This window comes from Tetranychus urticae, chromosome 3, assembly GCF_039701765.1.
Source record: "Tetranychus urticae isolate SD_2017Ah chromosome 3, NJAU_TeUrti_SD_1.0, whole genome shotgun sequence".
Classification (NCBI taxonomy): Eukaryota; Metazoa; Arthropoda; class Arachnida; order Trombidiformes; family Tetranychidae; genus Tetranychus; species Tetranychus urticae.
The window spans coordinates 10,787,659-10,802,234 of NC_142960.1; the positions used below are offsets into that span (position 1 = coordinate 10,787,659).

The 14,576-nt window shown below is 35.0% G+C and overlaps 3 protein-coding genes across 3 annotated transcripts; 1 reads left to right on the forward strand and 2 right to left on the reverse strand.

The window, feature by feature from the left end:
- Positions 1 to 1,551: 1,551 nt before the first annotated feature.
- Ugalt (UDP-galactose transporter) lies at positions 1,552 to 3,440 on the reverse strand. The gene is made up of 2 exons (XM_089269015.1): positions 3,135 to 3,440; positions 1,552 to 2,916 (listed from the first exon to the last, which is right to left on the reverse strand). The coding sequence occupies exon 2, from the start codon at positions 2,804 to 2,806 to the stop codon at positions 1,670 to 1,672; it is 1,137 nt and encodes a 378-aa protein (XP_089125141.1). The 5' UTR covers positions 2,807 to 2,916; positions 3,135 to 3,440; the 3' UTR covers positions 1,552 to 1,669.
- Positions 3,441 to 3,463: 23 nt separating this feature from the next.
- On the forward strand, positions 3,464 to 6,690 carry LOC107369477 (uncharacterized). Its single transcript, XM_015937434.2, has 2 exons — positions 3,464 to 4,527; positions 4,793 to 6,690. The coding sequence occupies exons 1-2, from the start codon at positions 4,288 to 4,290 to the stop codon at positions 6,404 to 6,406; spliced, it is 1,854 nt and encodes a 617-aa protein (XP_015792920.2). The 5' UTR covers positions 3,464 to 4,287; the 3' UTR covers positions 6,407 to 6,690.
- Positions 6,691 to 6,823: 133 nt separating this feature from the next.
- On the reverse strand, positions 6,824 to 13,829 carry LOC107369476 (fatty acid synthase). The gene is made up of 4 exons (XM_015937433.3): positions 13,515 to 13,829; positions 13,262 to 13,414; positions 8,260 to 12,915; positions 6,824 to 8,183 (listed from the first exon to the last, which is right to left on the reverse strand). The coding sequence occupies exons 1-4, from the start codon at positions 13,648 to 13,650 to the stop codon at positions 6,898 to 6,900; spliced, it is 6,231 nt and encodes a 2,076-aa protein (XP_015792919.2). The 5' UTR covers positions 13,651 to 13,829; the 3' UTR covers positions 6,824 to 6,897.
- Positions 13,830 to 14,576: the final 747 nt, after the last annotated feature.

Consider the following 14,576-nt stretch of genomic DNA (forward strand, 5'->3'; position numbering starts at 1 on the left):
TATCCTGAAGGTGGTCAAAAACTCGGTATGATTTGGCTGCCACTTACCTAAGGTGCGACCTAAAAAGTTTGCAACCTCTCTTATTGTTCGTACGTTGATTTGGGCTTATACCGTTATTTGAATGCTTTTATGTTGTTCTTTTTCGATAAATATTGTCAATTAGACAGACTCATATAAAATTTTCAGGCTAAAGTCCACTGAAATCGAGTTCAGCCGTCGGCAATTTTGAAAAACGCGCCAAATTTTTCGAATCCATTTTTTTGGCCTTTCGACCAGAATTTTCATAATTTGTTATTCCTTCATCGCTCCTGAGTCTTTTGTTTGCCAGATAAACACTGAATTCTGAAATTTCTAAGGCTATCAGAGTTTTACCACACTGATACAAAGAAAGGCAGAGACTAGTCAAAAAATCGATCTCCGTTTATCAAATGTTTAAGGTCCATTTTCTGATTTGATACTGAATCAATACATACAAAAAATATATCAAAATGTTCCTTATATTTCAACTAATCCTGTAATATAAAATGATGCCAAAGTGTCTAGTTTAAGAGGAGCTATGACTAAAAAACCGTTTGGTTGCAAACTTTTTAGGTCGCACCTTATTCACTAAAAAGATGTTTCTGTGGTCTAATAATGTAAGAATCGAAACTAGCGATGAAATTAACTCAGTCAGTAGAGAATTTCTTTTGGATCGTCTTGATATTGCAGAATTTATGATTCCTTGCTAAGTACATCAATGTGCATCAATATGAAGAGGTTACTGCAACTAAAACTTCAAAACTCTTCATTTACCTACCAAAGTGAACTATCCATTGAATAATCGCTTAATATTTGACTACTGGTGATGTGATCTGAAGATGAGAGTGAAAGCTTAATCAGAAAGGGGCATCGAGGTCAATAATTCATATGAAATGTATTTTAACTGTATCATAACTTGACTGCTTCAATCTTTTTAAAAAGCTTTTTCATTTAAAGGTTTTGAAAAATGAATTCATTTTTGCTGGTGAAGTGTAAATATTTTGAAAAGAAATTGGACGATTTTAACAAAGATTATGCTGAATCAAATGGTCAGTTTCAAACACTGTTCATCTCGAGCAATGAATGAGTTATCAGTGTCTAAAAAATTATTTCTAATATCGTTCAAACACTTAACAAGCCTTGTTGAGATCAGTTGTAATAGCATCAACTATTGCAAGTCGTTCAATTAATTCCATGCAAGTTCTTTGATAATACTTGTTTCGGAATTTATCAAATCTTAATGACATTTGAATTACTGCATAATAGTTGAATCTAAATTGAAAAGGGTATAATTAAAGGAAAAGTCAATGAAACTTGAACCATTAATGAATTCAGGAGTTATGTTAATTGATACTTTCAGTTTCAATCACGCATATAACAGCAATAAAAGTGATCGCAACCTTAACTCGCTTAGTTAATGTAATCCGACAACTAGAAATTGTATTCAGCATTATGTACAGATCTAGTTTTATCTAGTTAACAGGTATGACTCTTGTTGCTTCACCGATATTTCAATAACTTTACAAAAGATGATTATGATTTTTATACCTTTTCGATTTAGTAGAGAAAGATTAAAAATAATATTTTATAATGCAATAGGAAATTTGGTTATAAAGTCAGCGAAAAGGCAAAAGGTTAGTGAAATAGCACTTTAACTTGGTTTACTGAGATTTTTTGTTGGAACTTGGCGTCCGTAGAGGAATACTGAAGCCATAACAATTAGAGCACCCAAAACGAATTGCATGGTAGGATGAAAATTTAGGAAATAAATAGAAACAATACAGGATAGAACAATTGCCAAAGAAGTAGCAAAACCTTTGAGAATGTTGTCTGCATATTTAACGACAACGGCACAAATTAATCCACCAAGAGCTTGTAAAATAATAACAGTCCAGACGAGAAAGTTGTAACCATAAAAGAAACCTTTCTCCGATATTGGACCTAAATCAGTGAAAAGGATTCCAATTAATCCAAATGGTATCGTAAGAGCACTTAGTTGAACATTTCGTATCCAAAGCGATACTTCAGCTGATCCTTTCAATATTTTTTCAAAATATACACCAGCAAATCCAGAGAGACCACAAGCAGTAAGAATTGCCATGAACCCAATAAAGGGAGATTGATTTTCATGGTTATCTTTGTGTGGTGAAGATACTACTTCTGAGTTCGATGATGATGACGATGGTGATGGATGTGAGTCTGATGAAGTTGATTGCTGCTGTAATTGGACAAGAGCTACACCAGTAAATAGAAGAAGTAAAGCCAACCATTGGTGAGGATAAAGTCTTTTATTTAACATAGCTACCGAGAAGAGGGCTGTTGTCAAAATTTTCAATTGATAGGTTATTTGACAGGTTGCTGCATCGAGATGTGTTGCACCAACATAGAGTAGATTATTTTGAATGTAATAAACAATTGACGGAACGGCCACTTTCAAAGTATCCAAAGGTCGCTTGATTATTTGATTATTTATGATGTTGATGGCTCCTTGAGATGATCCTTCATTTGAGTGAACCATGCAGATACAGGTAATTAATTTGATAAATTCTGCAAGAATAACTGCAGTAGATGTAATAAATAGCTCTTTCTGGGTTCTTGAAACTCTCATCAATAAATTAAGGGTACAATTTTGGACTGTCAACGTTATTAAGGAGCCATATTTGAGTACATCTCGATTTCCCAAAAATGAATTCTTTCCATCAGATCGAAATACTTTGACATCATCATCATCATCATTTTTGATTCCGACATGAATCAATAAATGAGCATCACTTTTACTTTCCTTCATGGCTCTAATAATAACAGATGTGGATTAATCCCCCAAAGGATGAAGTTGGTTGGTAGTAGATTAATAAATCCGTTGAACCAGGATCAAAATAGTATCATGGTAAATCTAAACTGAGATGTAAAAATAATGATATTAATTTTCCATTGTAATGATGAATGGATGATGGGCATGAATATGCTAAGAGATGAAAGTAACTCGTGGCATATATTCAGCTGTCAATAAACTCAACATGCATTTACAGTACGTTTTAAATGAACAAGGGAAAGGAATATTCAGGCGTAACTGAAATGAAATCAAGGTTCCAAATCTTCAAAAACAATAAACTTACCATAAGAAAATTGTAATTAAACGTAGTTTCCATTAATAGTGAACCAAACCATGTAAGAATGATAAAAGGGGGCAATTCTGGGTACAATAAACAATGAATTGAGCTAAAAAATTAGCTGTTTCCATATGAAGGAGCAAGTTTCACATCTCAAAACATATGATTATAAATGTTGGTTCCCTTTATGCCAATACAATACGAGTTGGATCATTTATCACTGATAGTAAATCATAAAATGTAAAGACTATTTACACAGATTATAATTGCTATATTCTGAGATGATTGAGATACTACAGTTTCAAGAAATTAGATATTTATTGTCATTTGTAACAAAACCGGCATCACTCAGATTTCTCCCTCTCGCTCCCTCCTCTCCCTAGAACCTGAATTCCAGTGTTCAATAAAAAGTTACCCATTCTTAAGCTCCATGTTTCTATACATTATGATTCCCATGTAAATACTTTTTTCTACTAACATTAATCAATTTACTCCGAATCAAAATGAAAGGTTGAAATACATTATAAACCAAATAAGTAAATAGAGAAGGGTGTAACATTTTAAAAATTAGGAAAAATGGCAAGTAGAGAGGAAAGCTCATCAATTGTTTACTCTACGGCTGTTTAATTTAATGTTTATTTTGAACTAACCAATCAACAAATGAAGGTCGTTCGATCTACAAATCATTCATATTCAAATAAGACATCCATATGTCAGTCGATTATCTTAATTCCCATCCATTTAACATGAGTGAAAGATGATTGTTATTATTTTGGATCAGATTTATTATTTCCATAATAACATTCAAAGAACTGTAACACTCGGAATTTGATAGAGTCTTAACTATAGATAGCAATGGTAACTCTAAATTACATAAGAAATTAAAGAATTAATTTACTCTTAACTAGAAAACCAACTAATCAATAAATGTAATTGGAATTGACAGTTGAACCAAAAAAAAGTGATTTCGTTAAAATAGGAGAAGAAGCCTGCGTAGTGAAGATAGCTTAAAGTGCGCTGTTATTCAAAGAGCAAGAGAGAAAGAGAGAGAAAAGAAAGTATTTCCAGAAAATTCTTGCAATTTCAAGTTTATTCTCATTGCTGCTATTTGTTTCTCGATTGAGTGAGTTTTCTTATAAAATAAGCTAACTTTCACATTATGTCGCATTACAATAAAAGTTCTGATCGAAGTGTTCCGTTTTCAACTTCTCGTGACAATTCTACTTCTGATTATTTTCCGCTCTCTTCGCAATCACCGCGACTTGGAAATTCATCATTCAACTCTACTCGTAACAAAATTTTCAATAATTTGAGTGAATTTGAAGATCAACTTCCATCAAACAAAATGTTCGTGGATAGAAGTCCATTTGGTTCTTCTTTTGATCATCCTCGAATGATGGTAAGTATATAATCCTGTTTTTAATATTTTTTATCAAGATAACTTGAAATATTTCTCAAATATTGCGTTTCATCTTTTAGTCTATCTGTTTTAGTCTATTTTTGTTCTACTTTCAATTTTTGTGAATGTTAATTGACTTGCTGCCAGACCTCTTTTATTTCACTAACTTTTAGCTCTTAGTTTTCTAACCTTGAATTTTTTTAAACCTGTGGTACTTATTCAATTGATTGAAATTTACTAACTCATCTTTCTTTTTTATCTTTAGTCAGGGTCTCGAAATCTTGACATGTCTAACTCTTTTAGAGATGAAATGGATGATCAAGTAAACCACCATCCAAGAGTTTTCAACATCCCTATTCAAGTCGAAACACCAGAGGGTTTCGTCCCTCTTGTAAGATCTAACAGCAATGCTGGTCCACATTTTGCTGGCAATCGGGGTATGAGTAAAGATCCTGTTGCTTCGGACTTCACTTATGGCAGTCCTTCTGAGAGACCAGGGTACATTCATCAGCGACCTGTTAAAAGTCCAACTCCGCCACCTAAACCTAAATTCAGTCGAAATCGTCCAGAATTTCATAATCATCATCAATCTTACCAACATAACCCTGAACCATACTCTCATAGTCATCCTCGCGTTCACTCGATCCCAGTTAAAATCGAAAGAAGTGGCAAATCTCAACAACCTACTAGAAACGATTCAAATAGCCCTCAACCATATGACGAAGTTAGTCATCCTAACTCTCCTAACTATGACACTTTTTTCGGTGGTAGACGATCTCGTTCATCTTCCGAATCTGAATCTCATCAACCTGATGTAAACCGTTCTGTAAATATTCCAATCCAAATTGTGAAAACTCAATCGAGTGAACCACAAAATGCTTCTAAAGAGCCTAATCAACCAGTCAATCCACCTAATCCACCTCAACCTAGTGAAAATAAGGAAAAAACTCCGCCTGATCCTATTGAACTCATAAAAGATATCGAAAAAGAAGCCTGTAGGTTAGAAAAAGAAGTCATCGAATTCAATGGAGAATACTTGGATAAGAAGTATAGATATTTAGATGAGATGCTAACGCGATGCATGTTAAAGCTTGATTCAATTGATTCCAATGGACGTGATGAAGTTCGAATGGCTAGGAGAAGTACCTTGGCTCATGTTGACCATTGTCTAGCAATTTTAGAGGGTAAAGTGAACAAACCAAAGCCTGAAGAAAATCTCGATGAACCGACAAACCAATGTGATGACCAGGCTGAAACAGCTACTATGGAGTCTGAACCTGTCCAGCAGGTAAACGAAGAATCAATTTCTAATGAATCGCCAGCCTGTGAGATGACCGAGGACCAGAAAAATGATATAATGGAAACAGAAAATAATTCCGATGAAACTAATATTAGTTCGGTCGACGAACAAGAACCCAAGTCTACACCAGTGCGTGATAATGTCAACACTGATGAGTCGACTTGTAAACCTGATGAGGTGTCATTTGACCAGTTAGATTTAGAGACATCCTCAGCTGACTCGACTAGAGTCTATCTTGACGACACAGCTCATAACTCCCAGAGTGAACAAATGAGCCAGGATTTAGAAGCCAATGAATCTGATAATTCTCCAGAACCAAAGGTTGAATTTCCTCCTGATGATAATCTGGATGAGTTGGTGGACAAAGAGTCTATGGATATCGAAGTCAAAGCATCACCTGATTCTGAAGAAGCTTCAAATGAGCATGAACAATCAATTAGTTCCACAACTGAAGCTTTAGTTAACGAGGAAAATTCTAACAACGAATATCGTGCTGAAGCTACTGAAGTTCAAGAACCAGACTCTAGTTGTTCACCAATTACCAATAACTCTATAGAGAAACAAAAAAAGATTGATTAATTTGATTACTTTTAAGTACAAATCTACTTCATCAATCTTTAATTACATGCAATGTAATTTTTACTTTCCGAAAACCACTATTAAGGTTATGTAAACAAGAATGAACATTGTTTTTGTTTATTTATTTTCTGTAAATAATTTTAAATTATGTATCAAAAATTTCATCAAATCTATTCACATTTGTTAACGAAATTTCCTGAATGCATATAAAAAGTCACTAAAATTTGTTGTTCCAATGAAAGTCATTGTCATTATCAAATGAATAAAAATTTCAAAAAAATTAATTTTACTTGCGTCTTTTTTATTGAACCAATTTATATTAAAAGTTTTCAAAAGACAAGTCATCAAAATCAGTGGGACTGAACAATAAAATAACCATTAATAATTTAGTTGAAATGAAAATGAAATACATTCTGATAACCCTTTTCATAAGTCTTTAATTTTAGCAACAATCGAAAGCTCAACAAAAAGTACAAAAATGTATCAATATTTCAATCTAATGCCTCTTCTTGCATCTTATCTTTAGTCTGCAAATTTTTGGATAAATCACGAATATCTGAAATCTTGAGACTTCCCAAAGGTTTCTCATCTAATGATAGATTATATTGTCGTCCAAAATACTCTTTAACCTCTATTGATTGCAGTGAGTCCAAACCTAATTCATTAAGAGTAGTGTTGGGGTCAAGTGCATCGATATCTTTAATACCCAAAATATGAGCAATCCTTTGGAAGATATTTTCAAATTGAGAAGCTTCTTGTTGAGTTCCACTAGAGATTACACAGGATTGACAGACTGCATCTGGAAGTTGCATGAATTTATCTAAAGCTCGGAAACAGGAGAAAATATTTTGAGCAGCAAAACCAAAAATAACCAAATCTTTTTCATTAACCAATCTAGCGGCAACACCAACATCAGCAACTGGACCCCATTGAACAGCTAAACCAGGAAGACCTTCCTTTCGCCTTTCCTCACAAACCCTTTCCATAAAAGAGTTGGCAAACGCATAATTTGATTGTCCAACACTACCAAGTGTAGCAATTGACGAGAAACAAACAAAATGGTCAAGATAGGGACACAACTCTCTGGATATTTTATCCAAATTTTGAGTAACTTTAATCTTAGGCCCACAGACTAATTCAAACGCCTCTGGAGTTTGATTTTCAAATAAACCATCTTTAAGTACCATAGCAAGGTTAAAAATGCCACCAATGGGACCAAGTCGAGAGGCTGAATCAATCAATTGAGAAGTCATTGTTGGTGTCATGGCATCATTAATGGTAACAATTATGTTGTGACGACGATATTGATAATAACGGAGAAACTCAATGAAACCTCTTTCATTGTCAGATTTAAAGCCAGACCGAGAAGTAATGACAAGATTTCGAGCTCCCCGCGAAACCATCCAATAAGCTAACTCCAAACCCATTCCACCCAAACCTCCAAGAATAATATAACACTTTTGAGGATGGAAATAGGTTTGACAAACGCAATCTAATGGTTCCAACGGTAGTTTCAGTTTTTCATCTCGAATTTCAATAAGCACTTTCCCCAAGTGACGACTTTTTGCCATTAAACGAAAAGCATCTTCAACTTGATTAGCTTTGTAAACATGTGAAGTGATTGGCCTTATTTCACCACAATCAATTCCTTCGGAGAAAAATTTCTGAAATTGTTCAGCTAATTGTCGACCTTCCCATGAGTTCTCACAAATTTTATTGATGACAAATGAAAGACAAACTGCTTGGAAACTAGAATTGTTTTTCAATGAGCTATAATCTGAAATGAAAATGAGAAAATTGATAAATTGTTATAAATCCCAATTTAGCTTATTTTATAATGAAAATTGACTTACCAAATTGATGATTTTGAACGATATCATATTTTCCCAATTCAAGAAATCGACCTCCTTCAGCCACACACCGTAACCCTGATTGTAGTTTATCATCTGTTAGGGAATTGAGGACTATATCCACACCTCGTCCATTAGTTTGGCGTAAAATGTGTTCCTCAAATTTATTTGAGCGAGAATCGGCGAAACAAGTGTCATCCAATTGAGGAAACATTGATTTGAGGAAATCTTGTTTCGCTTGTGTACTAACAGTGGTGAACACTTGACAACCACGGGCAAGACACAATGAAATGGCTGCTTGACCAACTCCACCAGAACCTGAATGTATCAAAACAGATTCACCTCGCTTCAAACCACCTCGGACACAGAGAGCATAATATACAGTTAAATAAACATTTGGTACTGTAGCTGCTTCAGCGAGACTCCATGCATCTGGAACATCAAACAAGATGGAAATATTTTTACCCGGAATCTTTGTAGCTATTCCTTTACCATGACAGATTCCCATAACTCGTCTACCTGACTCAGTTATACCAGAAAATTCAGTACCAATTAGAGTTTCTACATTATTTGGTGGATAAGCATCGGCTGTTAATCGACCAGTTGCCAGTAAAACGTCTCTGAAGTTGAGAGTTGAATAGTGTGTGTCGACATTTTCATGTTTACAGTCTTCTTGCTCCATCTCGTTGTCCTCAACCATTCGAACTGATTCATCGTCATCCAAGCTTCTAAACCAAGTCAAACTGGTCAAATCTCCTCTTTTGCCCACATCAACATAACAATTAGTAGCTGAAGAGTGAATGTCCTCATCAATTGGTATATCATCCAAATGAAAAGTGCCCCAGTGTCCATCTAAATGTACATTCATTAACAAATCCTTCTCTAAAATATCTTGATCCAAATTTTTGAGGTCATCTCTAATTTTATTACCAGGCCAAAAGAAACAACGTATTTTATCACCAAATGGTTCAAAGCGAATGCATTTAACCATTCCAACAATTCCATTACGAACCGAATCATCAGCAATCAAGAAAACCTTTTCTATCTCTTTGTCATCTAGAGCGTCTTGGATATTCTCAACCCAAGTGTATGAAGATGTATCAATGCGAATAACTCGAGAAGCACCTTCAGACTTTTTTGGCCGTTTTTTGTACAGTAAAGAGACTAATCCTGTTTTTCCATGTCGACAAGATGCAATTGGAAGTAAATCCATCTGTTTCATTTTACTCTCGAGTCTCTTCTTAATGTCACCAAATTTAGCTGACGAGTTTACCTTACAAATTTGATCGATTTTTTTCTCAAAAGAAAGTAAATTTTCTCGACAATTTACCATCACAAAACTTCCAGGCTCAATAAATTGTAAAATTTTATCTTCATCGACACTGCCCTCCGAATGTCCACACAAGTTGAGACTTGAATGATTATAAATCAATAAGTCAATAGGTTTAGACGGTTTACTTTCATCTTTTGGCATAGAAATCATTTCTCCACGAACGGCAAACGAAGATAACTTTCTTAAAATTTGGTCACAAGTTTGATCACTATTTGATCCAATAGACGCTACATTGACCATTTTTTTGCACAATTCACTTTCGTAAACATTCAATGTAAATCCCAAGACTCGATTTAAAACTGAATCCATTAAGTTATCTTTAATCAATATCGATGGATCACTCATCAACTTGGAGTTAAAATCAGAAGTTGACTTTTCCTTCAATGCTTTATGAATGGCTGTGAAAAGTTTGAATCGAGATTCCATCTTGATATAATTTGTCCATTCTTCTTTAACAAAATCTGATTCTTTTCCATAATTAACCAATATTTCGTTACAATCGGTCAAATAATCTGTAACCAAAGTTTCGGTTGTTGGCTGTAAGGTTAAACTGCTACAATGGTGAGGTTTAAAAGTTTGTCGAGCATATCTAAGGTCAGATTGTTCTGGCTTTTGAGGAGCTCCAGTGAATCGCAGTCCCTTCAGGAAAACTCCATACGTTGTTATCGTTCCCACTTCATGGCATAAATAAACTTCAAGCTCTGCCGTTTCATTTCCTTCGCCTTCTTTAACCGTTGGAACCATTTCAAGAGCTTCATTGAAAGCCTCTGGGTCATAGACAAACTCTTGGAAACCAATTGGGACTCGAGGAGTTCGCATGGCTGTTGTAAGGCCACCGAGTTGCATAAATGAATCAGCTAAACCAATCCATCCACCAGAGTAGTTGATCCGAGCGTACTTGTGATCAGTACTGGTTGAAACAATGTTTCTCATCTTCTCTCCATAATGAAACCCTTGGATTTTCAGTCCAAGATAAAATCGATCTCCAGTCATTTCCAATGCTTCTGGGTTTGTTTCAACATTCATGAAATATTCAAAATCAACTGGCGACTCTTTACCAGTCAATTCACCGAAACCAGAGACACATACTTGATCTCTGAAGGCGACATTAAAATAGTGAGTAACTGGATTAAAGTAAACTTTGAAGATAGCTTCATCATTGATGATTGTTGCCCGATGAATCTTGACATCCCAAACTCGAAATCCATAATCCTTGAAATTAACAGAGTCACCGTGATAGTTGAAGACCATTGTTTTCCAGAGAAGGTAAATGTAGCCAACAGCAGGCATCAGAGTACGATCATCATAGATGTGATGAGAAACCTCTTCATATTCAGGGTCAGTTAGGTCTACAGTGAAGCACAGATTAGTCATGTTGTCATAAAACTCAACACACGAGCAAACTTTATGTTGATCCGAATGATCCCAAATGAGGAATGGGGACAAAGATGGAGTTTGACGACCGATAGGGAAAGTTATCGATGGGTAAAGGGTTGAGATATCGACATTTTGACCAGAAAGGTAAAGACTACCTAAAGTTATCAAAAATTGAATAACATCTTCATTTGAGTTTTTTACTTGTTTTAAGCTATTAAGTGCAGGGATTTCATTTCCCATTAGTCTGATTTGTCCGTCCATGTTGATCATTATCCATTCATCTAATGATAATTCCTTGTTATTAAGATCGGTGTGAGATGCGATGTGAACATGAGTTTCATTTGAAGCCAGTGAAGAATCAGTGAAACCATTGAGAAGTTTGGAGTATTTGTCCAAAACAGTTTTAGATGAAGGTGTTAATGAAGTTGCTTTATTTGTTAGATATTTAATGGCAGCAGTTAAAGCAGAGTTTCGGCTAAGTTGACTTGACGCATAACGAGATGATATGCTGCCGCTTGAAGAACCGATGACTAAATCGGGTTTGATTCCAAGAGAACCAATTAAATCAATCAGAGCTATTTGATAAACAACATTTCTAACAACTGCAGTTGATTGTTCATTTTTAGATTTTAGATGATTTTTCGTTGACATGTCCCCAAGATCGACGCCTTTTGATTTTAAAAATGATAAACTAGATTGAAGTGAATCACGGAAAACTTTGAATCTTGATAATCCATGATATGAGGGACAAGGTGAATCGTTGAAAACAAGACCAACATTTCTCGAGTTGCTGACTAGACTAGTTTTCTGGTGATCGATTTTACCATTTTCAGATATTATTGAATAACCTCGCCAAACCAGTCCACTCTCAGGCTTAGCAAGTGATAATTCATTTAACATAGCAATTAAATCTTCATTCAAAGCATTTTTGGTTAATAAATGTTGAGCCATTCTTTCGATACCTTGGCGAGTGCGATTACAAAAAACAATTAACCTAGGAAACAGTGAAGAGTCTAAAGGCCTAATCTGCTGGGTATTTCCCTTTAAAATGATGTGTCCATTAGATCCTCCAAAGCCAAATGTGTTGACTCCAAGAATGTTTGCGTTAAATTGTTGTTTCTCAAGAACGGGAATTATTTTCCCTTCCAATAGACCAGATATTCTCGAGTTGGGGACCGAGTAAGCAGCGTTTGGAGATAAATGCGATGTTTGTAAAATTTTACAGGCTCTTATGACGGCATTGATTCCTGCAGAAGCTTCAGCATGTCCAATGTTTGACTTTATACATCCAACTTTGATGGGTTGATCACTATTATCTCGATAAGCATCTAGAATGGCTGAAGTTTCAACCGCATCACCAGCCTGAGTTCCAGTTATATGAGCTTCAATGTAATCAATTTGGGAAGGAGAAATGTTGGCTATTTTAAGTGCTGATCTCATTGCATCGGCTTGAGCATATCGATTGGGAAATGTAATTCCTTCTTCTGTGTAACCATCATTATTAACGGAGGTACCTAAGATTTCACCATAGATTCGTTTAGCTGCTGGTTTACGCTGAAGAATCAAGGCTGCAATTGTTTCAGAACGAATGAAACCGTCGGCATTTTCATCGAGACAACGTTCGAAACCAGATTGTGAAAGCATTTTCATGTCTGCAGCTGTCATGTTCACAAACGGATCAACAATAGTGTTTACTCCAGCAACTACAGCTACATCACACAAGCCGTGTTTTATATGCCAATGAGCTTGAATAATGGCGTCTGCTGTTGAAGCGCAAGCAGTATCAAGTGATAAACATGGACCTTTCCAGTTGAAATGATAAGCTAATCGAGAAAATATGTAGACTGGATCGGTCGTTTCATCCAAGTCATACTGATCTGAGCCATCGCCAGCTGAGATTCCGAGGAAAAAACCAGTGCGAGAACCTCGAAGAGAGTCCACAATAATCCCTAATCAAATGGAATTGGAATGCGAGAGAATCAAAAAAGTTAATGGTATTGTTAATTTCAAATTAAGAGTAAAGTTGTAACAAAATATGATGAAAACAATAAATAAAAAGATGAACTGAACTTTACAGTAATGCAATTTTCCATGCACTTGACATTCAAGCGAATCAATCAGTCAAAATTTTTCCCTAACTATTAATAAATGATTCATTGATATTTTCATTTGAAAAGTGTTGGTAAAGGATTACACAGTTGCACGCAAATCATCAATCAAATCCGATAATGATATCTGTACTGAAATTGAATCAACTTTGTCTTTCATTTCAGTGAATAAGAGCGATGATCTTACCAGCATCCCAAAGGGCTTCGTAGACAACTTCAAATAGCACACGATTTTGAGTTCCCATATGTTCCGCTGCTTTTGCATCGTAACCGAAAAATTGTGCGTCAAAACGGGACAGATCATTGATTTGTCCAAGCGCTGTCGGCCTGTTTCTCAATTCTTTGAAAAGAAAGCGATTGTTGGTGAAATGATAAATCATGAAAATAGCAGAGCTATTACAAGAAGTTGTTTTACAAAGTTGTTTAAAAGTGGTACTTACTCGAAGGATGACGATCGCGTTCCTCAGAATAGAGAACCTTTCCTTGTAATAATTTATCCCAAAGTTGATCAACATCATCTGCACCGGGGAATCTTCCAGCTAAACCAGAAATTACAATTGTATTTTGCTCAGGCATTTTAATGTGAACAAAACAGAAAGATTGTTAAAAATTGGATCAACTTTTGAAAAATTAAATTAGACTAATGAAGAGTAGGAAATTGTGGGTTTACTATGAAAAGCCGTTGGTTGTGCAGCAAGGAAAGAGCAACTCGAGAATCAACGATCACAATTACAGGAAACCTAATCAATGTTGGTGAGATGCTAATGAAAATAAATCATTTAAATGACGGGCTTTAGAGGAAGTATTTTAAATTTTCAATTGCAGACCATAACAATAGTATGGAAATCACTTTTGAATCTTCATTTGCATTGAAATAGAGTTGAATTTCTGTTAAAATTTCCAGATTTTATTGGTGAATCCATCAAAATATGCAATGTTAGGTTGTTAAAAGCACAACTGCCACATTTATAAAACAAATTGAAACAAATGAGAGAAAACAGGTGAAAATTAATTTCCTTCAAATTTAGACTCATTGTGGTTTGTAGGGACAAAAAAACTGAACTTATTTATGCAATTTAAAAGTTTCTCTGACCAATAGTTTTCGAGAAAATCGAGGTAAAACTTGAAACTTCGATCGATTTTTGTACAGCTAGTGAAGCAGATTTTTGCATGAAACTTATTCAACTGGCGTTATGTTTGATGATCAACCAGAAAATGTACTTATATTATTAAATAAAGTTTTATATTCTCAGTAAAACAGATCAGTTCGATTTTCAATAAAACCGATCACATTCTGTGACCATGAAAGTTAGAGAGCTCAAACTTATTTTTCGTGCATAAAACTTGATGGTACACAGCATGGATCAAATACTTTTTTCTGTTTGGCGATAGTTCTCTCGATCTTGGCCATTTACCTAAAAACTTTGAACAACAATATTTCGAGAATGGCATCAACTACAATCATCATTCTTTGGTCAAACATTAGATTTAACTATGGGCTA

Excerpts from the sequence above, each read along its gene's own strand:
- Ugalt (XM_089269015.1), bottom strand. The coding sequence starts at position 2,806 with ATGAAGGAAAGTAAAAGTGATGCTCATTTATTGATTCATGTCGGAATC.
- LOC107369477 (XM_015937434.2), top strand. The coding sequence starts at position 4,288 with ATGTCGCATTACAATAAAAGTTCTGATCGAAGTGTTCCGTTTTCAACT. Across the intron at positions 4,528-4,792 it reads TTGATCATCCTCGAATGATG|TCAGGGTCTCGAAATCTTGA; the intron begins GTAAGTATATAA and ends TTTTATCTTTAG.
- LOC107369476 (XM_015937433.3), bottom strand. The coding sequence starts at position 13,650 with ATGCCTGAGCAAAATACAATTGTAATTTCTGGTTTAGCTGGAAGATTC. Across the intron at positions 12,916-13,261 it reads CGAAGCCCTTTGGGATGCTG|GGATTATTGTGGACTCTCTT; the intron begins GTAAGATCATCG and ends CCATTTGATTAG. Across the intron at positions 8,184-8,259 it reads CGTTCAAAATCATCAATTTG|ATTATAGCTCATTGAAAAAC; the intron begins GTAAGTCAATTT and ends TTTTCATTTCAG.